This window comes from Cydia strobilella, chromosome 24 (assembly GCF_947568885.1).
Source record: "Cydia strobilella chromosome 24, ilCydStro3.1, whole genome shotgun sequence".
In the NCBI taxonomy this organism is placed as follows: Eukaryota; Metazoa; Arthropoda; class Insecta; order Lepidoptera; family Tortricidae; genus Cydia; species Cydia strobilella.
This window is the reverse complement of record NC_086064.1, coordinates 9,130,554-9,158,373: the sequence shown is the minus strand read 5'-3', so window position 1 is coordinate 9,158,373 and position 27,820 is coordinate 9,130,554. Positions and strand designations below refer to the sequence as shown.

The following is a 27,820-nucleotide window of genomic DNA, read 5'->3' as shown; positions in this document are numbered from 1 at the left end:
GTCAGGAAATAGAACAAAAAAAACTATACTCATCCTTTTCTTTTGGGTGTTACTAGTACTACTGTAAGACAAAGATAGTATGATTCTCTCTGTCTAAGTTTGAAATGAGAGTCCTTTGACAAACTATAGTTCAATGTTTTTGCAGCTCGTATATGTATAATTAGGTATGAACGATGACGAATTGAAGTTATTGATTCTCTTTACAACTCGTGTACTTTCCCAACCGTACCACTGGCTTTGCCACCTTTGCGTAAAGCTGTAGTAGCGTCTAGTGTAAATACAAACTTATTAGCAATTCGCAAAAGCGGTTACTGCATGAGGAAACAGTCTGTTTTCGCTCGATCCGCGCATTCTTCTGTTCATAGCGTAGTTTCCTAATTGTGACGCAACGCATGCGTCAGCGAGCGTTGAATAATTATATACTTCATACGCGGAAAGGAATAACAGGTAAAAACCGTTGCACGAAACTGGTATTTACGTCCCAACTCTTTAAGATTTGAATTCAAACGTTCGAAATTTAAAATTCAATAAATACAGATCGGTTTTCCAATATAACACTGAAATCTAAAGCAGTAAGGTTAAATTTAGATTGTCAATGAAAGGGCAATATAAAGTTTTGTTTTTAAATAATAGTGCGGTGACGTAGTATGAATTTACAAGACGTTTTGTTGCGTTGTGTTTGACCACAATTGGGACGTGGAGACGGGACGTGAGGACGTGACGTTTCGCTGAGGTAGTTTTGAATCGTAAACTGTTAAGAAAACTAATCGAATTGATCTCCAGATTTATCAATTAATCATAAAATAAGTGTGCTATACCTCTATACCTAAACCTATATCAGTTGTGCTTCAAAAAGGCATACATTATATCCAGTTTTCTGGACTATTTCTCTAATCTCTCAATTCGTCCCCGCCTTTTTTCTACAATTCGGTCAACGAGTAGGTACATTGAGAAATCTCAACTATAAATTTGTAAAAAATAAAAATTAAGTTAAACTTGTACGGAACCATCAGTGGGCGAGTCCGACTCGCACTTGTCCGGTTTTTTCATTCAGTATGCTTTCGGTAGTCAACTATCGAAAGTAGTTTAAAAGATTAGGGACGGACTGCATCTCGACTGCAAATTGTATGAGACTGTATGAGACTTGCAGTCGGCGTGCAGAGGGGCTACCGCGAAAATAAATTCAAAAATTGCGGGGATCTTTCTCTTTTACTCTAATGAAGGCGTAATTAGAGTGACAGAGAAAAATGCCCGCGATTTGCGAACGTCGATTTTCGCAGTTATAGCCCAGTTCCCACACAAATTGCAGTCCGTCTGTATCGGCCCTTAGGGTTTGACCACAAAACTTGCCCTCATTTTTGCCCTAGGTACTCTAACTTTACATGGCCTGCTAAAAGCCTCCCTGCTTTTATATCCGATATAAAAATCTTACCTACAGCCGTCTTGATCCTGAAATCAGTTAAGAATATTTGCACACCGTCGCCTGTTCGATTAAACAAACAAACGACTGAAACGATACTCGCCAGCGACGGCAGCGACCTATACTCGTCCTCTAGGCACCTGGTTAAATACATACTTATTTCAATAAATAAATATGTAATACGTAGCATGAAATATCTGCGACTGCCGTTAACTTGAGGAAAACAACATAGTTTACCAAAATTTAATCGGTTTAATTTAAATATTTAAACTTTTAAATTATTTAAAAGTATAAATCTACTGCTATTTAAGTCGATTGCGACGTGACATATATTGTTCAATTAAGTTTCAGGTGTAATATTAATTAATAATTATGTTTGTTACTAGTAAATCGCTAGGTTTCATATTTGTATTTGTTTTGCCAATTTTGTTAATTATAATTTTAATAAAATAAGAATTTAATAATATAATACCTACCTACATAGAGTTTAAACAAAAGTTTAAATTATCGATTCTTCTGATAGATATATTGTATTGACCACAAAGTTAAAAGATATAAATATAGTTTAATATTTCCTCTTTTTCAGTTTTATTTACTCTTTAGGAAATATTTAGCCATCTAAAAACCAATATGTATTAGGTAATAACGACAAATAGACAAGGTCCACAGGTCCCCCGCCGTCAAAACATTCCCTCGTCGGAAAGGATCACTGAACGCACAATATGTACAACATAATCATAAAAGAGATTAATCCGTGAGATAAACCCTAAATTCAAGCTGCATATCATAACGCTGCCGACATAAAAGCCAAATAAACTGCAAGGCCCATCACGTTTCAAATTAACCTTCTACACACGTTCAAATACGCAAGCAACAAATTACAAAACATACGAATATCAACTTTAATTCCGAGGACTAAAAGTGCTAATTCTTTAAATTTAATACTTTCAAGGCACATGTCGATGTAATACTGCAAGATTAAAAGTGCTAGTGGCAAAATTTTGAACTAGATGTAATCATACTATTAATCATACTATGTTAACTGCATTTATAAGTTGGTAAAGGTATCTTGTTGAGTTCATGGCCTTGAGTATTATTACATGGAATAAATGAATGAAATTGAAATAAAGTTAGATATCACACCTAGACACCTAGTTACTTGTCTTATTGTCGTCTTATTACATAAAGTAGCTATTCAATATTCATGTAATGTAACTAGTCAACAAAGTAACATTACACAAAGTAAAGTTATTATTTAAGGATATTTCCGAGCGCCTTGTAGACGCCTCTGGTGAACAGAGGGCTGGCAGCTACTTCGGCCAGAGACTAAGTCTGGCCATCCAAAGAGGTAACGCTGCCAGTCTTCTGGGCACCATTACACATGATAGCGACCTGGGGAGCATTTTTTATTTATAAGTTTATTTTAAGTTTTATAAGTTTAGTTTAGTTTTAGAGATTAGTTAGTTTATTTAATTTTAAATTTATTACATTATATATGTTACTTCTTAAAATAAACAAACCATTATGAATTTAGTTACATTTATACATTATTCGTATGCTTTTGACAAACACAAAATTTTCATACATTCACTTTATGAAAGCGAGTATTTTAACAAGTATTTTAAAAATACTCATTTATTGAACCGGTTGAACTATACCCTAACCCCACCTCCCTGTTGTCAAAATAGCAAAAACGTCAAAATTTCGGTTATAAGATGCGTTCAAAATTAAACCAAAAATATTGCGTTCCGAAATTAAATTACGCGAAATTAAAAAAAATTTTTTTGGCGCTAAGTTTACCGCCGATAACGTGACTGTTGTTTTTGCCAAAAATCCACATAATCGTTTATACATTTCTTACGGTTTTAGCTTCGGGCTGCGTAAACAAGCCATAAGTCTGAAATAGAGCGACATGAATAGTCTGAGTGGGAGATAACGTAATTAGATGTTGATGTTAGTCAGATCGCGGCAGACTACGCTTGCTATTTATACTGTTTAGGTATTTTACCAACCAATCCACCAATGACTCGTACCAATGAGTGTTTCGAACTTATGTACGAAATATATATATCATTTGATATTTACCAGTCGCTTTTCGGTGAAAAAAAAAAACATCGTGAGGAAACCGGACTAATCCCAACAAGGCCTAATTTCCCCTCTGGGTTGGAAGGTCAGATGGCACTTGGCAGTCGCTTTCGTAAAAACTTAGTGCCTACGCCAATTCTTGGGATTAGTTGCCAAGCGGACCCCAGGCTCCCATGAGCCGTGGCAAAATGCCGGGACAACGCGAGGAAGATAAGAACCATTAAGTACCGAAAAAAACATATGCTTCTCTGTCGCTCACGGCCTCACGGCTCAAATTGTGTTTATTAATTTTATATCGTATAAAAGTTGACCGGGCGCGCCCTTATTCACGAGTTTCACGCCTCAGACACGACATAACCAGAACTATTGTATTACAAATTATCTTACAGCTTCAATGGATTGTCAAGAATACACAACATTAATTATAAGTAGGAAATGCAAACCCAGATATTATGACGGACGAGGAAGCGTGAAACTTCCGTAAGTTATAAATACTTGCAGAAATAAGACAAAGAAACAATATAAACCATTCGGCAGGGCAGTCTTGTGAAATTTTCAATCAAAAGGTACCACATTGTCGCTTGTCGATAAGGTTGATTTCTAATTGAAGCTATATAGAAATAGCGCCTTACTGACAAGCGACAATAAGTACCCTTTTGGTTGAAAATGGCATTTACTATAAGAGTTTTGAATGGTTCACGGTTAGTTTCACTAGACTTATATTGACCGGGATATAGACCGTGATTACCTTTTGTATTGTTTATGAGCTCCCGATATTTCGAGTATTTCGACGCAGTTACAAGCATCTTGTTCACGGGTGACTGAAGATAGCGGGTGGGTGTCAAAGTATGTGTGGACCACGTCGAAATATCGGGAGCTCATAAACAATACAAAAGGTAATCACGGTCTATATCCCGGTCAATATTATAGTCATCATTCGAGGAGGGAATATTATGCGAAACTCTGCGTAGGGGGCGCCAGGGCGCCACTACCACAATCTGAGGGTCTATCGTGAAACGAAAATTTCTTTATCTAATATTTTTGTCACTCTTCCATATTCGAGCGATAAAGAGGCAGATAGCGAATTTTCGGTTTCGCGTTTCCCAGTAGATCCTCTGTAAGCAAACCGCCTTAATACATCAATGTCATATTAATCTCTGAAAACTTGTCAAAAACCTGTTAAAGGTACAGTATGTATAAAAGTTACTCTATGGTTTACTAAAAAGGCTAGTCCTGCACTCCGGTGGCAGAACATTGCAGTAATATCCCCTATTACATTTGAGTAATTTCGAACGCGTTTAAAATCATGTTCGAATTGGAATCGCACCGCACGGGTCGATCGTCCAACGACCTTGGTCGGCTCGGCTGGCAACTCCGTCGGATCGAGGCCGTTTGCGACACGCCCGGACGCCATTTTGAATCGGTCGGCGGCGCGCACACGACATGACGACGGCGACGGTCGAGCGAGACGTTTTGAAGGCGTTTATTCAGGTGAATATTGAAGTTTTTACTTTCCTTTATTGTTTACTGTGTTTTTTTATATAAAAATACTAAAATGACAATCCGATTGGCCTATTTACTACAAGATCATACTGTTTTTGTATCAATTTTGTACGAAAATGACAGATCGGTTTCGGTTTGACAATGCAGCAGTAGAATAGGGTTGCCATACCTACCGTTAGCAATATGCTATCTCATTCCATCGCATAGCTGCGTCCCTTGAGCCTTGAGGCTTGCCAGTGCCACGCATTAAAACAGGCATAACGGCCCCGTCTTTACGTAGGTAGTAATAGTAATACATATAGTTGGTCAAGCAAATCTTGTCAATAGAAAAAGGCGCAAAATTACTAGGCGCCAATTTTCTATGGCACTATATCCCTTCGCGCCTACATTTTTTAAATTTGCCGCCTTTTTCTACTGACAAGATTTGCTTGACCAGCTCGGTATATAAATCAATGATTTCAAAGGAATGATTTTAAGTTAATTTTTAAATTACTATAGTACTTATAGGTAGCGGTTTTTTTGGGTTGTCCTTCATTTGACCTTTATGTGACCGCAACTAAAAATAGCGGACAAATGGAAACGTCGTTAGGTAGACTATGTGCTTCTCTATCGCTCTAGCAAGTCTAGCATATTTGAGCGATAGAGAGGCAGGTAACAAAAATGTGAATTTTCGATGTTCGCGGTGAACCCTCAAAATAAACTATTAGCTTATTTTATATTCAATAACAACATAGGGCTTACCTATTTTATTTCCTGTATAATAACGATACTCTTTATCTAATAATTAGTTGCAAGAGGTCCTTTATGTACAAATTTTTAAATTAATTGAAGCAGAGATTGGCAACCTTTTTTGAGTTTAACCCGGATTTTTTTTTTCTTTATCTTGTTTGGTTAATCTCTATTTTTAACCGCCTTCGAAAAAAAAGGACCTCAGTTTGACCCGTATGTATGTTTGTTCGCGATTATTTCAGTGGTGAAGGATAACTTGGTACGATAAGTACCAAAACATATAATATGATTCAATGCAAGGAAAGTGCTATTACGACAACTTCTCTTTGATAAATAGAAATTGCCTAATAGATATTACCCACTTTATTACAATGGTATAAGGTTTACTTTTAACAAATTATTTTGCACATTCTCAGATAGCGAAAGGTCAAGTAATTTGACCTCTCAACTTATGATCTCTATTTTAATCGGAAATCTAGATGTTTCCTTAATTTTCTTAACATATCAACAGATAGGGAAGTTTAATATCAGTCTTATCAGCAACGGTTAATTACATGTTTTTATACTGTTGCTATCTCAATAGATTGTTTTTATTGCAATGTTTTTTTACCGTTGCACTGTTTTGTTTTGGGCTTTATTTTGTAATAACAATTATTGCCAGTATTACGTATTAAAGAAGATTATTATATGTGTCATATTCAAGTAAAACGTACCACATTGTCGCTTGCTATAAGGACGCTTTGACAGGTTATTCTCGTATAAAGATATCAAATATCATCCTCAAGGTAAGCGACAAAGTGGTACCTTTTGCTTGAAAACGTCACATATTTATTATTGATAGGATATAGGATAGCATACAGTTTAGCGTTTATTTATAGGTAATTATTTTGAGTTTTCTGTGTTTTTGACCACGACGGTTTATTCGGTCGATCGGATTTATATTATTAAGTTTACTTTTAGTAGGTACTTAAGATAAATATTCGTTTTTACATTGTTTAAAACTTAAATTTAAGTAACTAACACCTTTATGGTGTCCTACTCCGAAATAAAGATATGTTGTATTGTATAATGTAGCTCAGATTTCAATAAAAACAGAGTATAAAATGGGTCAAAATTATTTTCGTTGTCTTGTTTCTGACCACTCTGTCACGCTTGTATTTTTGTCTTTTATCAAATAAATAAAAAAAGTCGAGTGCTATTGCATGTCTTTCTAGCTGTAGACTACATTTACACGAGCAAAATTAAAAACTAAATTTCACCCCATACGAAAAGCTCCGCTCTGTCACATTTTTTTGAGAAAAACAAGACAACGAAAAGAATTTTGACACAAATAAACCGATTTTGCCTTATTGAAGTCACAAATTTAATGTCACAATCTCAAACGTTAAGGAATACTATCTTTCCCTTACTTAGTTTTTAGGGTTCCGTACCCAAAGGGGACCCTAAACGGGACCCTATTACTAAGACTCCTCTGTCCGTCTGTCTGTCACCGCTGTCACCAGGTTGTATCTCATCAACCGTGATAGCTAGACAGTTGAAATTTTCACAGATGATGTATTTCTGTTGCCGCTATAACAACAAATACTAAAAAGTACGGAACCCTCGGTGGGCGACTCCGACTCGCACTTGTCCGGTTTAACTTCATTTATTATTGACACTGTTGTTTCTTTATTTAATATATACTATTTATTTTTTATGTATGCATGTCTATGTATTTTTGTGGTTAGGTATACGTATTTAAGTATGTTTATCTATATTGAGTTTTGTGTTGTTTGGTTATGTATTCAAGTCGACTTTTAATTTTATTTTTCTTTGCCACCTACCGTATATTCTATTCTATTGTCTCCGATACCCAAAGGTTGTCTGGACGAGATCGCTTTCAAGCGATAAGACCGCCTGTTGTCACCTCTATCCAATAGTGTTTATTTATGTTTCTGTGCATTTATTGTAAACTATGTGAGGTGTGCAATAAATAAAATTTCATTTTATTTTAGATTTAATTTAATTCCTTTTTAATTTCAATTAATTTATTCTTGATTATTACTTTTATAACATTGTGTGTGGTGCGTATTATAATACTAACCATATTTTATAAGTCATATTTGTACTAACAAAGAAAAAAAACCGGCCAAGTGCAAGTCGGACTCGCGCACCGAGGGTTCCGTACTTTTTAGTATTTGTTGTTGTAGCGGCAACAGAAATACATCATCTGTGAGAATTTCAACTGTCTAGCTATCACAGTTCATGAGATACAGCCTGGTGACAGACAGACAGACGGACAGCTCGAGTCTTAATAATAGGGTCCCGTTTTTACCCTTTGGGTACGGAACCCTAAAAATGATCATTTGGTCGTAAATAAATGAAATTAAATTTAAATTAAATTAAAAAATAAAGAGAACTGTATTGTATTCTCAGTGCTTTTGAGTGATAGATTTAACTGGAAACGTTTCCATCAGGCATACCATGACAGCCCGTGCCTATGGGACATCACCTCCGACTTATACAAGAACAAGGAGATGAAGCAGACGGCGTGGGGCGAGCTCACCAAGATCCTAAAGAAGCTGGACGAAGATGCCAACGTCAGCTCCGCCAAGAAGAAGGTATTTATAATATTTGTCGGGAACCCAGTGCAGAAACCACGGGTCAAGCCTTAACTTATCTTATCTTATCTTATAGTTTCGGGGGCCCTTACGGATACACTTCGACCCATAGGGATCTTTTGTGCAGTTACCCCCTAGGAAAGATCCGTCCGCTACTCAAGAGCCTTCCCCACCATCTCCATATGCCGGATGATGGACCTTATGGGTAGCTTTTTGAATTCCTTTGGTACCAGGTAGCCTGTTCCAAAGTCCTTCATTCTTTGTCTGGCGAGGGCGTGACATTCACACATAAGGTGTTCTATTGTCTCTTCCTCTTCGCCACACATACGACAATCGGTGTTGTCAGCGTGCCCCATCTTGGCCAGGATTCCCTTGACCCCGTAATGGCCAACGGGTCAAGCCTGGTGACGTCACCTAACTTCGAGTGCTGCGCCAGCGCCGGTCGCACGGCACCGCTGCCGTGCGACCGGTGCGACAGTTCCTATCGAGTCTATCGACCCTTTTGACACGTGTAGACGCATTGATTTCCAAATATTAGTTTTAATTACCTAATTAGTGATTTTGATTAGAGATTTGGCAATACAAGGACATTGTATGTTGTTTATTGGATTTCGTGCAATTATATTGTGTCTCAGTTGAATCTATTAGACTGTTTTATTATCTCGAGGAACTCTAGGACTAATTAGTCATTATGATGCCCACAAATAGACAATAATCTAATGATCCAGGCCATTCTGCGAATTTTTTTTTTTTTTTTTTTTTTTTATTATAAACTGATCGGCGATTGGCCCATATTTATAATAATAACGTAAAGGGTGGCATCCGTTCGTTGTCACAAACTTGTACTTACAAATCTTACAATAGGATAAGGTATCTGTCTGTGATTAGTTTATTGCAAGCATATAGTATTCCTACAGTTCTTATAAGACTTATAAGTAGGGTTTACAGCTAGTATATCTTATGGACCCTGATAAATCCATACCCAAGACTTGCCCAAGACATATAATATTATAAATAAATACAAAGTATACTTTATATTTCATAATAACAATTAATAGTCATGAAAAAAAAAAAAAAAAAAAAAAGCCGTCTGCTCGTTTGCTGAATATCACATAAAAAAAAATTAAATATACACTACAATATGTTCTTTATATTTGTTAAAGGTGGATAATTTGAGATCGGCATACTTCAGGGAAGTGAGGAAGGTTGGTACTAACTGCAAAACGTTTAACTAGACAATTATTTGAAACTTAGGTTTTATTTTAAAACATTCAGTCAATTACGGAATTACTGAATTTGAATTTCGTAATCCAATTACGTAATTGACATATCCGTAATTTTGGAAGCCCTAGTGGGGTGGTACTAAAGAAAAAGAGTATATCAAGTACTATATTTTTTAGGTGCGAGCGTCCAAGCTGAAGGCGCGAGACGACAAGGAGATATTCCACCCGAACCTGTGGTACTACAAGCTGATGTGCTTCTTGGGTCAGAGTCGGTCGACACACTCACAGCAGTCTATGTCGAACTCTTCATACCCACTCGAATGTGATAACAAGCAAGATTCAAGTAGCGATGAGGTAGATTATATTTCTCAAGCTTCATTCTTCAGATATAAAAACCAGGTAGTCCTTTAACCTACTAGGCAACTCATCGCATGTTTAAAGTAGGTAGCAAAAACTTTAACTCAAACAGGTCTATCCCTACTTTTCCTTGATGGGGCGCGCGGCTTGCCGCCATTGCTCATTCTTTATTCTTGCGAGGCAACGAACGCACGTAAAATCATAATTTTGTTTCAAAGTCGTTTAAAATGCCTATACGTAGTGCACTTAGTGCAGACATTATACGATTTATACGAGAATACGAGATGTAAGCTGTGGGATTATTCGTTTCGTATTCGTTGTGCAATATAAAATATATTTGTTATTAAAATTGTTCATCATCCTGGAGGTTAGTCGAGAACTAACACGAAGGAATAAATCATCCTGGGGGTTGGTCGTGAATCAACACGAAGGAATAAATCATCCTGGGGGTTGGTCGTGAATCAACACGAAGGAAAAAATTATCTTGGGGGTTGGTCGTGAACCAACACGATGGAAAGTTTGTTCGTACTTCGAACACCGATTGCGCCCGGGGGTTGGTCGTGAACCAACCAAAGGTTTAATTAAGATCGGACAGCGCGCAACGAAACAAAGGGCCCTAAATAATCATATTGTGTTGTGTTAAAGAGACGAGGGAGGCTTTCTTTTTATTTGTTTTTAGATGGCCCAACAGAAGAAACTCAAGCAAAATTGCCGAGTGATAATAGATTCTTCAGATCCTGAAGAAAAATCAGATACTTACTTAAGTGTAACTATTTTAACTATTTTTGTAAAAAACTTACACTTTGTGATCAAATACCTTGCATTTACTTTGTACCGCGCGGGCCGTAAGTCCACGACTGGTAACTATAAACCTGGGGGGCGGCCTAGAGTCGTCACGAAGATAGAACTTGCTTGGGTTGGCCGTGAGTCAACACGATAGCAATGCATAACACAATTTAATAAATCTATAGCGGTTCTCGATCAAAACCACGCACATTTTAAAACACCAAGTTCAAGTTTTTCTATGTGCAATAAAGAATTATCTTTTAAGTTCAAGTTCAAATATACTTTATTCATGTAGGCCTATTTATGTAATCTAAAACCTTACGGGTTTTATTTTGAAAAACATTCGAAGTCTACCCTCGAATTAAAAATATTTCTTTTAAATTTTTTCACCAGGCGGGCAGCGCTCCGCGGTTCAGTTTTGATTTGTGCGTGTCAGAGACACGTCGGTCTAGCTGCCGAAATGTTCGGTACAAGACTACATTGCCTTTTAAAATAAATCCTTACATATAAAATATATTTGGATTTTTAATATCCAATTATATGTGACAGAATAAATTTTACTCACACCTAACCCATAGTACGGTACTTTTATCCGCCCAGAGGTTGAATTTGAATAAACACGAGACTACCTCGTAAATTTATAATTGAAACAATACAATAGTACCTATATTGTTTTTATATTACCCACATAAGTATAACTTGTCTCTAAAAGTGGGAATTGTTAAATAGGTGTACCTACATCACGTCACGTGATGTGAATCTGATCGAAATTCCTAAACTTAAGCTGGATAAAATCTCTTTTACCACAAATGAAATGTAATAAACTAAGTGGTAATACCCTGCACAATGTATATATTTTGGTGACCATTTTTGAATGTTTATATATGCATATAACCATACAAATTATCGGGATACGTACGCCAATATTGTTATGGGATACATGAAAATATAAATATATTTATAATACCGTGATCGCTTAAAGGCATAGGCGATTTCAGTATCTAAGTACCTTGTGTCTGTTTAAAAATATGATTTTACTTTTTTAAGTGATATTGAATAATTCAATAATTTGAATCATCCAATTGTAACAAAGACACCTAACTGAATTGAATTACAGGAAAATGGGTTTATTCATCATTATCTATCTAATAAACCCAATGAAACAATTTGTGAGTACTGAATATGAAAGAAAGAAAGAAAGAAAATAACTTTATTTTGCATGAAATATGGTACAAAAGGTGGTCAGACAATATTATACATAAGTAACACATATTTCACCAGCATCTGGCATGCAAAAACTAAACTTACAACTGAAGCTAAGAAACAAACGCAAACACGTTTTACGCTTATTTCTTCATAAATACAAGTTCATGCCGAAGCCTGACAAAGTGACCATTAGAGTACCATCTAACTGAGTTAATGATAAAGCGGTTTCGGTACAATTTGGCTAAATACACACACGAATATATTTGTTCGCATCTCTCACAGATATTTAATATTTATTTTTATGGTCGTAAATAATGGGTAACTAGGTAAATACCTATTAACCTGTATCAAAACGATTACCTTCCGATTATCTTTTAAAGGATCACCCTCAGATTATGCACATAAAAATATAAATACATAATTAAGAAGCTAATAGAAACCGTAAAAAATTAATAAATGACGAATGCACCTATGGTTCAACTCTCATGTGTCGGTCGCGATACTCTTTCAGCCATCATCAATACGATGATACCATGCAATACGTTTTTGCAAAGTTTAAAATATATGTACCTTGATATTATAAGTTTAGTAACTGTAGTTGGTGGGGACCCACCACTTGCAATACCCTTATGTCATTAATATAGCACAGTCATGACATAAGTCATGGATTAAAATATTAAGATGAATCCACTTAATATAATATTTGTTTTCTGAACTCTCAATACAACCATAGTAGCAATACAGCAAAGGCAATTTTTTATTATTATTCCGGCTTTAATGTTTACATTTTATAAATACATATACAACATTACGTCGCACAGTCTTTCGTTCCTTGCAGAGCGAATACTTGAATGGAGGGCATAAGTTTTTAGATTTGATGCTTAATATCTGAATTTCTGTTGATTGATATTCATTTCATTTCATTGATTGCGTGGTTGATTGCTGTGCTGTCCCGTTCGCGCTGCGAGAATAGAAGCCGCTACACCAATATTTGTGAAAATATGGTCAATCGCGCCTTGCGGTCAATAATAGTAAATTAAATAAAATAAAAAAGTTTCATATCATTTACATATTCTATTTAAAGGTACTCGTCACATGCAGCCATTTATAAATGTATACTAAATTAATTCCTAATGATGTTTGTTAAACGCTGATTTTACCTACTCAGGTTTAACTGGATATTATTATGCATTTTAATAGCTCGAATATATGTACATTAGGTACGTATATATAATTAAATGATAAATAAATATTCTGTTACTATTAATGGACCTTGGCCCATTCATTATATGTAATATGAGCGCAATAATAAACATTTGAGTGTGAGTAAATTACAATCTTATTTGAAAGATTACTTCGAAAGCTGAGTAGACTGCTAGTCTTATAAATTATTTTTGTTTAGAATACCTTTGGTGATGCCACACATATGACATGCTTTATGCTTAATAACTGAACAGAAAGCATAATTTATGCACGTTCATATATTTTTTAGATTTCAGGAACGTGGTGGATTTTTTAATTTGATAAAAATCAAAATATAATTCTTCTTGGGTAAATCAAAGGACTTAAAAACGACGTTAGACATGTTTCGAGCAAATACATGTTTTTTGTTAAGTTAAAGCTCTCGAAAACGCGCTAGGCCGCGTGAGTCTTTGTCCATTGCACGTCGTGTCACTATTCGTTGATCAGGAGCTGCTGTAAGCCGATTTGCGCGTGCACGCGCCTAATAACTGAATTTTGTCATTGTCGTCGTCTGCTCAGAGATCATCGTAAACAGGATGAGTCGTCGTGAGACAGACATCACACGGCCTACGCGTCATAAGCGTCAAGACGCGGGAAAAGACATCACAGCCACAGCGTATCCCACCCTGTATGGAGGTAACGCTGGGTTGTATCGTTAGCCTAAATTACGTCTTATCTTCGTAGATAATTACACTTAGACGAGCCTGAATCTTGTCATCAATAGTGTACTGTTCTGAGCCTTCAAAAATTCCGTATCGCGGACAAGAACTGCTAGTGAATTTTAATACATTTCACAAAAGGACATATGTCTTATGAGTTTACTCGTATAAAACTAATGCAAAGTTGACCACAAATTGTATGGAATCTTAGACAATTAGGTTTTATGAAGAACAAATTAGATTTTGTTTAAATATCCTAATACGTAAAAGTATATATATATATATATACAACCTGGCTATACCTAATATATGTATACCTTTTTGAACCTGCATTGCTAAACTTTCCCGTGCTTCTTAACAATACCTTATAACTCAATTGGAACAGTAAACTTGTGTATAACATACACATATGTACATGGTAGATAATTATTCCTACAAATATGTTTTCAGAAATAAATATGCTATGATAATATTGATAATGGGAAAGAATGCAGCAAAACTTTCAACTCTTAACATCTACCTGGTTTTTATATCTGAAGAATGAAGCTTGAGAAATATAATACATGATCAAACGAACTTCAAAGTGAAGTTCGATCAGTATTATATGAGTAAGCTTCATTCGAAGATATAACTACCCTCCCTCCCCTATACCCGGAAAGAAAGTTTTGCTTTAGAAAGTAAAGTCTCTAAAAATAATGAGCAATGGCGGCAAGCCGCGCGCCCCATCAAGGAAAAGTAGGGATAGACCTGTTTGAGTTAAAGTTTTTGCTACCTACTTTAAACATGCGATGAGTTGCCTAGTAGGTTAAAGGACTACCTGGTTTTTATATCTTCGAATGAAGCTTACTCATATAATACTGATCGAACTTCACTTTGAAGTTCGTTTGATCATGTATTATATCAGTTTTTTCACTTTACTTTCTTATTGAAGTTCCTCCTCCTCTTCCTTCCTCCTCTCCTCCTCTTTTATACCCTGTGTTTTAAAAGATTAGAATTTTTCTAACCTCAAAAGTAGTGCATTAACTTCTTCTTCCGAAATGCTAGGGTTCCTATAATACTGCGATACAATAATATGTAATCGAAACTATAATTCAGGGCATAGTTACAGCATAATAGTAAGATCAACATCATGTTAGGTATGAAACTAGCGCTGGGCCCGTTTCTCAAAAGCTTGTAACTTGTAATACAAGCGGATGTCACTTATTGACAGAACGAAAGGGACTTCCACTTTTATTACAAGCTAACAAGCTTTTGAGAAGCGGGCCCCTGGTCTTCCGTAGGGGCCTTTCGGACCTAAGGTAGTTTTTACCGGTGGGGATAGACTCAAGCTAATTTGGTTTTCATTTTTATCGAATTTGTCTAAAGGATTTGCCACACTGGATGCGTTCTGCGACTTCTGCGGGCAGCGATCAGGTCAAACTTCAACTTTAACTTTAACTTTAACTTTAAAGGTTGCTTGTTCATACATAATGCGGGTTTGACCTGACCGCTGCCCGCAGAACGCATCCAGTGTGGCAAATCCTTTAATCCCTAAATATTTTCCAGGAATTAATAGAAACTCCACCAAGAAGAAAACCCAGCTCTCAAGGCAGCTCTCGGAAAAAAAGAAGAGCAATAACTAAAACACAGACTCTAGTAGAACCTTTAAAGTATTGCGAACCAAAGTACCAAGAACAAGTAGAAAACGTAGAACAAAAAGCAAAGCAGCCAAATTACTTTGGGGTATACGTAGGTGAGCAATTAGAACAAGTATCTTCATTCCAAAGGACGGTAGCGGAAAAATTGATATCCGAAGTCCTATTTCTGGCGAAAACGAAGAATCTGAGCTACGACTCGAAGATAGAAACACCTTCGAAGAGGGACTCATCTGACGGTCTGGAACCGGAGTATATCATGATCTCGTCTCCTCCAATGGTGGAGGAGGAGGAGGAGGAGAAGGACCCCTGCGAGTCGACTCTGTTAAAGGAATTGCTAACTGAAGGAAGAAATAGGAAATAAAGACTGAAATTAAACTATCGTGAGACATATCTCAAAATATTTAGATCAGTACGCACGCAGTATGCACGTAGCAGTAATAGTGCACGGAGTACAACCGCCGCGGACACTCGTGCCTGAGGAAGGATTCCCGACGAATCCGAAACATGTCGCCTAAAAATATAAAGCGACCGAAAGCGACTAAAAATATAAGTGAAAACGTAATGATCTAAATATTTTAAAATAAAGACTGATTAAGATTGTAACAAGTCTTAAATGAGATCAAAGGTTTGATTTGAAGGCTAAAAAGTACTAAAAACTAAGACTAATTCAAGGTCTCGCGTGTACTTCTGCAAATAATGAAGGTTAGAGTGAGATAACAAAAGCTTTACAAGCTTCCAATACCTCCTACTTCCTACTGCAGGACTGCTAGCGGAATTGGCAATGCAAAAAGTTTAAGGCTCAAAGGCTCAATATCCTTTCTGGTTAAGGCCGTCAAGCCTTAATTTTTCTAGCTCTTAAAAGTTCAAATCCAATCTTTAAATCTTGAGCATAAAGTACAAAGCTCAAGCTTTAAATGTGATGAGTATTAAGATTATGATTAATAGGTAATTGAAGTGAATTGATGTTAATTAATATTAAAATTAAATATGTTGAGAAGCCCACATGTTTTTTTAATACAAAATTCGACAAATACTTTCCACTCAGTCGCCAATAAGTATATAGCTTGTCGTTTTATTTAAATTGAGACCGTAAATAACTTCTAATTACGCTGGTTCGATTCCATCCTTGGGCACTGGAGGCCTTGGTCACTTTTTAGGGTTCCGTACCCAAAGGGTAAAAACGGAACCCTATTACTTAAGACTCCGCTGTCTGATGTCTGTCACCAGGCTGTATCTCATGAACCGTGATAGTTAGAGAGTTGAAATTCTCACAGATAGTATATTTCTGTTGCCGCTATAACAACAAATACTAAAAACATAATAAAATAAATATTTCCGTGGGGCTCCCATACAACACACGTGATTTTTTTGCAGTTTTTTTACGTAATGGTACGGAATCCTTCGTGCGCGAGTCCGACTGGCACTTGGCCGGTTTTATTAAATTTCAGTTTAAAATTCATGTGTGGCTTCATGTTTTACATTGCCGCGCCGACCCAATTGGTGGCCGGGCGTTCCGGGTTCTATTCCCGGACTCGGGCTACATAACATGCATTGTTGGACAAAAACATAGAGCAATATGAAATTTTAGAGCAAAAGGAGATATAAAATCGATTTCTGAATAGAATTGAAAGTCAATAAGCACGACTGAAATACCAGCCATAAAGTAAAGTAGAAATAGCTAGAAATACAACCTTTATTGCTTTCATGTTGGCATTGTTGGTCTTATAGGTACAGTCGGGGCCGGATTTAGGGGAGAGCAACCGGGGCTATAGCCCAGGCCTCCACAAAAGAGGGGCCCCCGCAATAGAGAGTTAGGAAAGGATAGGAAAAATAATTTGTGGCCAAGGGCCTCCACTCCTTTGTTGCTCCGGGGCCTCCACATCCGGTGGGTACAGTCACCTGCTAAAAACTTTTTTCAAATCAAGGTAGGCTCGATTAAAAACAAAGGTTGCGAACCCCTGGCATTGAGATCGAGGGAGCAAAACAGTGTAATAGTAATGTCCTAAATATCCTAATTCCTAATACATTCAGTTCCATCAGTTCCATGTGGAAACCAAGTCCCTACGAGAACGTGGTTTACAAACTTTTTCAAAAAAATTGTTCCGTTTTTTTATTGAATTACTTGCCATCCCATGATGTCTATCTATCTATCACTTGATACCTGCTTGATACAAATACAGGTACCTTTTTGTGCACAATATACCTGCTATAAGCCTAAACCATTGATAATACCAAATAATACCATAAACCATAATACATTTCTAGCTTCTAAGTGCAGCGTACGACACTGTATGGGTCAGCGGGCTGATCCACAAGGTAGGCAAGATCATTCCGTCTCCGAAAATCCTCCGTCTCCTAGGGAACATGATGGGACCACGAAAGATTACCGTGCTCTTAGGCGACACAGCCAGTAAATACAAGATGCTGAAGAACGGACTTCCGCAAGGTTCAGTCCTGGCCCCGCTCCTGTTTAACATATACACCAGCGACATGCCCCCCACTCAAAGTCACAAATTTCTGTACGCCGATGACATTGCGCTCACAATTCAGACTAAGAGTTTTGAGGCCGGCGAAGCCGTGCTCGCGCGAGACCTGGATACCTTACATCAGTACTACACCAAATGGGGACTCCACCCAAATCCTTCAAAAACAGAGGTTACCGCTTTCCATCTAACAAACAGCCTGGCAAACAGAGAGGTGGATGTTACTTTCTGCGGTCAAAAAATCCGCCACAACCCTAACCCGAAATATCTAGGGATCACGTTGGATCGGTCACTTACATACAAGGCGCATATGGAAAACCTAAGCCAGAAGGTAAAGACACGGGTGAACCTCATAAACAAGCTGGCCGGGACTTCGTGGGGTGCTCGAACTGACGTGCTGCGAACATCTTCTATGGCCCTTGTATACTCCCCGGCGGAATACTGTGCACCAGTGTGGTACAAAAGCGCTCATACCAGTAAGGTAGACGTTCAACTGAACCGAGTGATGCGAACGATATCTGGCAGCTTGCTGCCTACCCCCACCAGCTGGCTCCCCGTGTTATCGCACATTGCTCCTCCGGACATCAGAAGAACTAGGGCTGCTGCACGAGAATGGGATAAAGCATCCACACAGACACTACCGATAAGAGAGACGCTGGACCACCTTCCTCGAGCGCGCCTTCCATCTCGCAAACCTATCTGGTCCGACTACCAGCTACAGGGCCAAGAGCCATTTAATGTCTCCGCGGAGTGGAGAAAGCAGTGGCATGAACAAAATGGTGACTCCAACACAGACCCCACTAAACTGCCGACTGGGTTTAAAGACCAACGGAAGATCTGGGTCACTCTGAACCGTATCCGAACGGGAGTAGGACGCTGTAATCACAACCTTCACAGATGGGGAATTTCACCGACAGCAGCCTGTGACTGTGGGGAGCCTATTCAAACGATCACTCACATTGTAGAAAAATGTCCCATGAGGCGATTTGCCGGAGGCATGCAGGACCTGTTAGCACTCACACCGGAAGCAAGGGACTGGCTACTCAATTTAGATATAAAATTATAATCATGTACATATATATATATTTTTTTTCTTTTTTTGTATGACTAAAATTGTAAATCTTTATCAGGAATAAAGCCATACGATATAATAATTTCTAGCTTCGAATTTCTTCACAATCCTAGCGATACAGGCCAACCGTCAAAACATGGCCACCTACGTACTATCTGCGACTAATAACACCCTATCTCGTTACAATACAGTCCATTATTGTTAAAACCAAATAAAACATAAATTTGTTGCTACTTATAGGCCTATCATTGAAACTGCATTTGATTACAAACTTATTTATAGGAACATAGAGTCTAGTATGGCTTGAGTTGTTCGTAATCTTGAATGGCAGCTACTTGTATAACGGCAAAGATATATTTTACTGCTTTTATCACTCTTATCACATCAGAATAGAGTCTATTACAGTTTAAAAAATGGTATAAGGTTATTGGTGAAAGTGTGGAAGTGTTTGTGTGACCAGCCGTCAACTCGCTTGCGTCACTTGTTTACTGGCGAACTGGCAACGTCGCATTTGCTTAGGCAGGTGACATACTAGCCGGTTGAGCCGCGCGGTTTTTAAGCCGACGATTTTTTTGAATTATAATTTTAAATGAGAATATACGAAAATATATGTACCCTTCTTAAATTTCGATTATGTCAGTTTTCACTCATAGGGTTGCTTGTCTAACACAAGTAACACAACCGAAACTACTGGAGTCATTGAGTTGAAATTTAGTGTAACGCATAATTTATGCAGCCTATGCAGGTAAGTCGGTGACTCAAAGACCGATGTGTAAATAAATTAAAACAAAAACATTGCTTTGTGAAATAATAACATGCTAGTGGATCAATGATAACCCGTTTTTTTCATGCAATTAATGTTACCACCCTTCTACCGCGAAAATTAATACATATAACAAACCACCATCAACGACCAATACCAATTGATGATACCAATTGGTGAATGTGTACCATCAATAGTACAAAACTCAACACGTATTTCGCCTCTCTGCGAGGCATCATTAGAAGACGCTGGAGATGTTGACGGTACCTATGACGCTCAATAAATTTGCCCGCTTGCATGCAAGCTAGATACATGTACTGTAAACCTAATGTATTGTAAGATTGTAACATCCTGTATCAATGCAAATAAATAATTTCTGATTTCTGGGGTCCCGGCTAGTCAGTGTTCTGGATTGTGTTTTGAAAATATATGAAAAATAATTAAAGAACACCGGTGAAAAAGTAAAAAAAACCGGCCAAGTGCGAGTCGGATTCGCGCACCGAGGGTTCTACTTTTTAGTCTTTGTTGTTATAGCGGCAACAGAAATACATCATCTGTGAAAATTTCAACTGTCTAGCTGTCACGGTTCATGAGATACAGCCTGGTGACAGACAGACGGACAGACGGACAGCGGAGTCTTAGTAATAGGGTCCCGTTTTTAACCTTTGGGTACGGAAGTACGGAACCCTAAAAAAGCGTGCCGGCCGCTCGATGTCGGGCAGCCTAATAACCATAAATAAACCGGGTGGCTAGAGTCAGACAACTAGTTTCTCCCTACACGGAGGAAAGGAGGATTATGGATTTTTCATCATGTTTGACCAATTATTTTTAAATAAAGTTTCTATAAAATCAAAGAATAAGCCTCCCGCCCGCAACTTCAACCGCATATAAGTAGATAAACAACTTACAACCGCATATTGACGTCGTTTATGTTGAATTTCATAAAATCCTTACTTGAGGCGATTTTTATTTTGTTGACGATTTAATTTACGTTAGATTTGGTTTTTGAATACAATTTGGCTAGTTTGAAAGAGCTCCACATTTTGTCAGATGGAATTAAATACGAAATCTCAATCTCGTTTTTCGAAGTTAGTTAAAAAATGAATATAATTTTCCATTGAATTACGATAATATGACAAGTTTTCAAAACTTTGTGAAGGATTTTTGAGTACATACTGTGAAATTGCGCTTATATGTATTATGTATGTACATGGAACTCTACCTATCCACCAAATTTTATCGTAATGTAAAAAAATAAAATCAAATAATAAAATAAAAAGTTGTTTATTAAAAGAAAGAATTTAAAATTACACAACAGGCTCAGTGGTCCCGCACTAGGCTAGGCCTGTATCGTAGTGACCGCTAATGTGACGAAAAAAGCTCAACCTTCTTTCCCAATTAATTCCACCATTTCCACCTAGTATTTACAGTTTAGCCTCACACACACAAAGCTAAAACTACCCGTGTGTGGTAGAACTAACTGTCTATTCCCATTGACCGCTGCGGACGCGAGTCAAGGTCTCAAAAACACTAACGTAACGAGACCTCGAGATACGAACAATTACATCGCACAGTTATACTGGCATTTCTACGCCCTCAATTCACTCGTGCACTGAGTGTTCGGAATATAGCCAACGTTCAATTCAGCTCAACGGCCGTCCTACTATTACGCTAAACCAATAGGAACCTTACTTCGTCGTGTTAAGGTCCAAAATAAAATTGGTATATTATCCGAGTTCGATAATGGATTGCATTGAAACTCACACGGCATTGCCATACGAATAACGACTAAAACGCGTTAAAATAAAGTACAAAATACATTGATAGATAGTATAATGTGGTTACGTTTTTACTTTGAATAGTAGCTCGTTTTAAACATGTCACAAGGTACTTTAAGTAATGGATGTAGAGTTCAAAATGGACTAAAATCAAACAGTCACTATCGATCTTTGCACTACAACTGACGTCTCTTTCATAAATTCGTATAAAAATAAGTAAAATAAAGATAGGTACATATTGAAATGATTTGGTTTTAAATAGAATAAAGAAGAATTTTTTTATTCCCAATGTTTATTCATTATTCCACGTATTTTTTTCATATTTTCTGTTACACTGTGTGGTTTCGTATTTCGATTTTCGAACGCCGCCGGCTGGGCTGGCGGCCATTTTAGATTTCACCCGTCAGTTGTCAAGCGAGCGGCTTGGGTAAGGTCGCGTTGGGGCTATTTCGTATAAATTATATCAAAACAAAGGAGATTAAAGGTAAGATTTTGTTATTTGTTCTTGTTTAGAGAATACTGTGACGATATTTACCTCGTGTATTTGTTTGAATTTTTTTTTCACGAAGAAATAAGGTTTTGGATCAAAAACGTTCGGCTAAAAGTGTTACAGAAAGGTCGCACTAAAAGTTTTTGATCCTTTTATCCGAATACATTTTAGTGGAATAAAACTTTCTACCTATACTTTTTAGCAGGGATCGGATACCGTTATTTTTTGTATGGGAACGAAATAGTTATTTGTTATACAAGGGTGCAAAGTTGTATTTTACCCGCGAGTGTGGAATTGATACACGAGCAAGCGAAAGGATTCTATAGTTGAACCACGAGCGTAGCGAGTGGTTCTAAAATAGAATCCTGAGCGTAGCGAGTGTTTCAACACACGAGAAGTAAAATACATTTGCACCCGTGTGTAACACAAAACTTTTCCCCTCACTATAGCGAGGAAAGTGCAACATCCACAGGCGTTAGATCATCTTCATCACTGGAATCACTAATTTTTTTACGATAATACGATATTATAACAGAAACTTTGGAAGTTGTGCATTTTTACGTGTCGGAGCCGGTGAGAATTTTTTTTTTTTTTTTTACTTTATTTAGAACACAAACAGTCACATATACAAATGGGTTTGAAGTACAAATGTACTTAACATACTTAAGAAAACAGACCTGGAGGTTCATTAGTAAGTACATAATGTTAACATACACACTAAACAGCAAAGATAAAAAGGAGATAAAAGAAAAACATGAGCCTACGGTTGTCCTACCGGAAAGCCGGAAAGTTACATTTATACATTTACTTATTTATGTTTCACACGTTTTTGTTGACAATGTTGACATTTCTGACGATGCGTTTTGAAATTGCATCGACTCAACTTGTGCGTTCAGAATTACATTCAACATCATTTAAAAAAACAAATGTTTCTTATGGAATTTAAGGTTTATGACTTAAAATCATTAAATAAAGCCAAATTTGGTATTTTTTATTAAATTTTCAAACCATTTATTTAATGATAATTAATATCGAACGAACCATTATTATGAGCGTTTTACGTTTTGTTATCTGTCAAAAGCTACTTAAACACGCTCCATCCAAGGTCAAATTACTTTCCCCACTAGTGGATAAAATGCGTTTTTCCCCGCTTGTTTTAAAGGATAAAAGACTGCTTTCCGAGCTAGTGAGGGGAAAACGGTATTTTTTCGTTCTTTGTTAATTATTTCATTTCTAATTGGGCAATCTAATAATCGAAGTCGTTACCTAAAAACACATCTCATCAGTCCTACATTTGGAGTATAAAATAGTTTAAAAAACCGGACAAGTGCGAGTCGGACTCGCCCACTGAGGGTTCCGTACTTTTTAGTATTTGTTGTTATAGCGGCAACAGAAATACATCATCTGTGAAAATTTCTACTGTCTAGCTATCACGGTTCATGAGATACAGCCTGGTGACATACAGACGGACTGCAGAGTCTTAGTAATAGGGTCCCGTTTTTACACTTTGGGTACGGAATATGGCTATTTCGAAGTTTTTGCAAAAAAACTGGTTCCAAACTGCTTTTTAGGTAGGTGTTATGCTTTTTATTTTAAACAACTTTCAAAAATGAGGGTCGTGTTTTGCCATGTTACCGTCGTAGGTATTATAGTAAGTGATTTCAAAGAAAGACCCCTTGACTGTACAATTACAATGTAAGTACAGTCAAGGGGTCAATGTATATATATATATATATACATAGTTTAAAAAATATGTATGTATACGCTATACTATACTTAACCTTAGACAATAAAATCGTGTTCACATATTTTTGAGCCATTAGTCTGGATCGATATTTTTGCCTTCGACTGTAGACACCGTTACAATTAGATTAGAACCTTTCACAAACCAAATAAAGTAGAATTTCCTTTGTTTCTTTGCTAGGGTTAAGTAGAGTACATTAAGTACATACCATGATTTTTTTTACCCTTGGGTACGGACTACGGAACCCTAAAAATGTTTTGATTTGGCCGGAAGTGCCTCCGCCAAGTCGGGTCAAAAAATAAAGTAAAGTAATTTATATAACATAGGTGAAGTTAACTTCATTTTGGCCAACCCGCAATCAAAAAAGGCGATGAAAATATATGAAATTGTTAACTTAGGTATTAAGCGTAGATAATAAGAGTTGATTTGTCTTGCTATGTCACAATAAGGGTGACATTTTCATTCGTGAAAAAACCCTTTTTCTAATAAAGATTAAAAAAAAAAAAAGACCCAGCTGTACGTACCCTTACTTTTCTTGAAGCCATTCAGGGTGTTGTAAAATGTTAAGCATATAAATCATATAATAAATGTTTCGGACATTCTTAATTTTCACCAAGAATTCGGTTTTGCGGTTTCGGTTCAGCGTGAACTGAAAGAAAAAAAAAATCTCAATCTTTCCTTCATTACTTGTTTAGCAGGGTCCGGTCTTACGTAAGCGACAACTCGCGAACGCAAAGCGAAGCGGCGCGGCGCGGCGGGCCCACGGCGTTCGCGTTCGCAACGAGATCGCCCGCGTAGGACACTTTATACATCAAAGGATTAATTCACCCCGCGCCGCATCGCTTCGCTTCGCGTTCGCGTGTTGCCCCAACTTGTACCGAACAATGTGAGGCGGTGTCATTTCATATAAATTTGACAAGAATGATAGCATCGCCATACTTTGTCTATCCAAATGCATACATAGTTAGTAGCTAAAGCTAATGCTAGTAGTTATGAATAAAAGTACGTAACCTAATAAAACGTTTTGCTTCAGACACACAATGGTTCGAAACTACATCCGCAAAACTGACAGAGGCATGACGTACAGCAAAGAGAAACTAAAGGAGGCGGTCGCGAAGATCCGATCAGGAGAGCTGAACGGGTACGAAGCCGCCAACAGATACAACATACCTCGGACAACCTTGTACGACTACGCCAAAGGCAAGACTTTCAGGTCACTAACCCTCGGGAAACCACCAGCCCTTTCATCAGAACTCGAAAAAGTTATAGCTGATAATCTCCTAGCGCTACAGGAGAACGGATTCTATTTCGGAAGAAAAGACACATTAGATCTTGTGGGACTATATTTGAAAGAGAACAAGATAAGACATCCGTTTAAGTCTGGGAAACCTGGAGAATGCTGGCTAACCTCGTTCTGTAAAAGAACGAATGTAACTTGCAAACCGCTGTATAAAGAATTTGGGAATCAAGACAAAGGAGTAATTATGGTTAAGGAATATTATTGTATACTAGAAATGAGGATAGATAAGCTAGAATTAGCGGATAAACCGGGACAGATTTGGCATATTGAAGAGCATAGCTTTTATAGAGGGAAGAGAGTGAATAGTTATGATAAAGAAAAGGATCTAACTATTGTGACAATTTGTAGTGCTGAAGGCAGGAAAGCTCCACTTTTAACTGTCTTCAAAGGCAAGGAAAGCCACGAGTGGATGCTAGGAAAGCATGTAAATGTCAGCCATAACAGTGGTATGTGTAGAGAAGTATTTAAAAGCTATTTTACGACGGCATTCCTGAATTATATTGACGATAGTAAACCAAATTTGGTAATATTCCAAGGACAGAGCTCTCTAATTGATCTCGATATCATTGAGGCGGCAAGAAAAGGTCAAGTGACATTAATTCATGCCCCTACTTATTTGGAAAACATAAATATATCGATCGCTAGAACTTTGAAGCTTAAGTGGGACCAAATATTCGGGGAATCTACTAAAGAGTTTGCAACAGCCGCATCTCAGCGTTTCGACGATCTACTAGAGATTGAAATAAGCGAGGACTTCAAAAACGCCGGCGTCCATCCATTTGCCACGATTTGTGACAGTAAATTGGGAAGCGATCGTTTGAAAATCTACGAAGAATTTGTATGGTTTAAGGATAGGCATCAGAATAGCATGCAGATGAACAAGGATACAGAACAAGTGATGGTGAATGAAGATATGGAATTTCAAATGAATTTTGAGGCGGAATTTGACAGTTCGACATCGATGTCGATGGTTTGTATCTACCTATTTGTATTTTCTTATAAAATAGGTGTACCGCAAGGAATAAAATTGGTTCGTTTATATTTATAATTATTTACGTCTCACTTCACTTATTCGTGTTGTTTTAGTATAAAGTAGAGAGAGTAAGTTATAAAATAAATATCTGAACAGCTAATCTGAGTTTTTGATCAGGCATTAGGATTTTAGTATCTCATTTTTTTACTTAAGTACATAATATTATTACTGTAATTAATTATCGGCCAAGCTTATTGCAAATACTACTACTTCACTTTCTATTGTTACAGACTGAAGAAGTACAAACACCAAACAAATCCAGCGGCGAGATATTAAGAAGAGCCTTGATTTCTGTCAAAAAGGAACTAATGCAACATGAACAGATCCGTAACAATGATAGGGAATTAACCAAAGCTGAGGAGGACCATCTAGTTCAATATGTCACGGATTTAACTAACGCTGGATTTATAATAACTGAAGACCAATTAATTGAAGCCGTGGACAATATACAAGGAAACCCGTTTAAGACTAGGGACCAACATCGTTACACGTACGAGTGTTTCTTAAAAAGCCACCCTAGACTGAAAGAGAAATTATCACGAGATGTATCAGACAAAATTACACAAGAATCTATTAACGTCTGGCTTTATCGTGTACGGGTGTATCTCAAAAAACACAATCTAGAAGAAGTCCTACGTCAGCCAAGACGAATTTTCAACTTCGGAGAGATAGCTCTAAATCTCAATACTAAAGCTAAAGACCAAGATCATGAAACCGATATTACGAATGATGATATAACAGTTTTCGTAACAGCATCAGCAGATGGCGATGTACAAGCTCCTTCTGTTTTATTCCCAATTAAGCAATCAATAAGCTGTCCCTGGTCGAAAGCAGAAATCCTTACCGATCAAATAACTGATGTATTTTATGACTGGTTGACTGAACACGATATTCAACTCCCTGTTGTCTTATTTGTACACCAAATGACTCACATCAACCTGGCTTTGTTTGAATTCTGCAAAGAAAAGCAAATTGTACTTTTAGCTTTACCACATGTCGAAATACAACCTCTGAAAGAAGTTTTTCTGCCATTAAGAGAATATTGGAATGAGAATAATGATATTAAAACGTTCAAAAAAGAAGAACTAGCAAAGGTGTTGGAAAATTATGTTAAACAGGACTTGAGCAAGGAAATTACGAAGAGTTTTAAAGCATGTGGCATATATCCTTTCAATACAAATGTTAAATACAATACGAATGATATTCAAACCGAAACATCCGTTAAAGAAAATCATAAAGAGGGAAAAAAAGTAAACGAATACCAAGTTAATCTTCTAGGAGAAGTAGAAAAAAGAATTTCAAGCGAACTCTTAGAAGAATTCAAAAAAACTGGAGATGTATGGCAAGGAGATCCTCGACATGTCAGTCTTTTTTTGTTCTGGAAGAATGTCCGCGATGAAAACAAAGAAGATAGAAGAGAGGCAGAAGGCACGGGAAAAGTGTTTGTGGAGGTCTGTTTAGAAGACGTGAACGATAGTGCTCCGGGTTGCAATGTTTCGAATATGTTGATTTAAAAATAAATAATCAGTTTTTTTTGTACTATTCTTGGTGTATTTTTTTTTATCCAACAGCACATTACCTATTTTTTTTTAATTCCCTTTGTCATATTTAATGTATGAGTAGGTACAAAATGTAAGAAGTCAGAGCGAAAAAAAAAATAAGAGACTATTTTTGTAAGTCAAAGTAAGTAACATAGGTTAACTTGGTTAT

The 27,820-nt window shown here is 37.1% G+C and overlaps 2 protein-coding genes across 5 annotated transcripts in view; one reads left to right on the top strand and one right to left on the bottom strand.

Moving 5' to 3' along the window:
* Positions 1-27,820, bottom strand: part of LOC134752009 (uncharacterized) — a 62,532-nt gene that overhangs the window by 21,066 nt on the left and 13,646 nt on the right. The gene's annotated exons all lie outside the window — the stretch shown is intronic.
* On the top strand, positions 4,814-27,654 carry LOC134751976 (uncharacterized). 4 transcript variants are annotated; one of them, XM_063687503.1, is made up of 5 exons: positions 4,814-4,996; positions 8,194-8,337; positions 9,501-9,542; positions 9,738-9,914; positions 15,356-16,325. In XM_063687503.1, the coding sequence occupies exons 1-5, from the start codon at positions 4,949-4,951 to the stop codon at positions 15,806-15,808; spliced, it is 864 nt and encodes a 287-aa protein (XP_063543573.1). In that variant the 5' UTR covers positions 4,814-4,948; the 3' UTR covers positions 15,809-16,325. The 4 variants fall into 4 exon arrangements, with proteins under 4 accessions (XP_063543573.1, XP_063543570.1, XP_063543572.1 ...); XM_063687500.1 differs by lacking the exons at positions 9,501-9,542; positions 9,738-9,914; positions 15,356-16,325 and adding exons at positions 24,811-26,047; positions 26,341-27,654 and having other exon boundaries at positions 4,829-4,996; XM_063687502.1 differs by lacking the exons at positions 8,194-8,337; positions 9,501-9,542; positions 9,738-9,914; positions 15,356-16,325 and adding exons at positions 24,811-26,047; positions 26,341-27,654 and having other exon boundaries at positions 4,830-4,996.

Excerpts from the sequence above, each read along its gene's own strand:
- LOC134751976 (XM_063687500.1), top strand. The coding sequence starts at position 8,309 with ATGCCAACGTCAGCTCCGCCAAGAAGAAG. Across the intron at positions 8,338-24,810 it reads TCAGCTCCGCCAAGAAGAAG|ACACACAATGGTTCGAAACT; the intron begins GTATTTATAATA and ends GTTTTGCTTCAG. Across the intron at positions 26,048-26,340 it reads GTTCGACATCGATGTCGATG|ACTGAAGAAGTACAAACACC; the intron begins GTTTGTATCTAC and ends CTATTGTTACAG.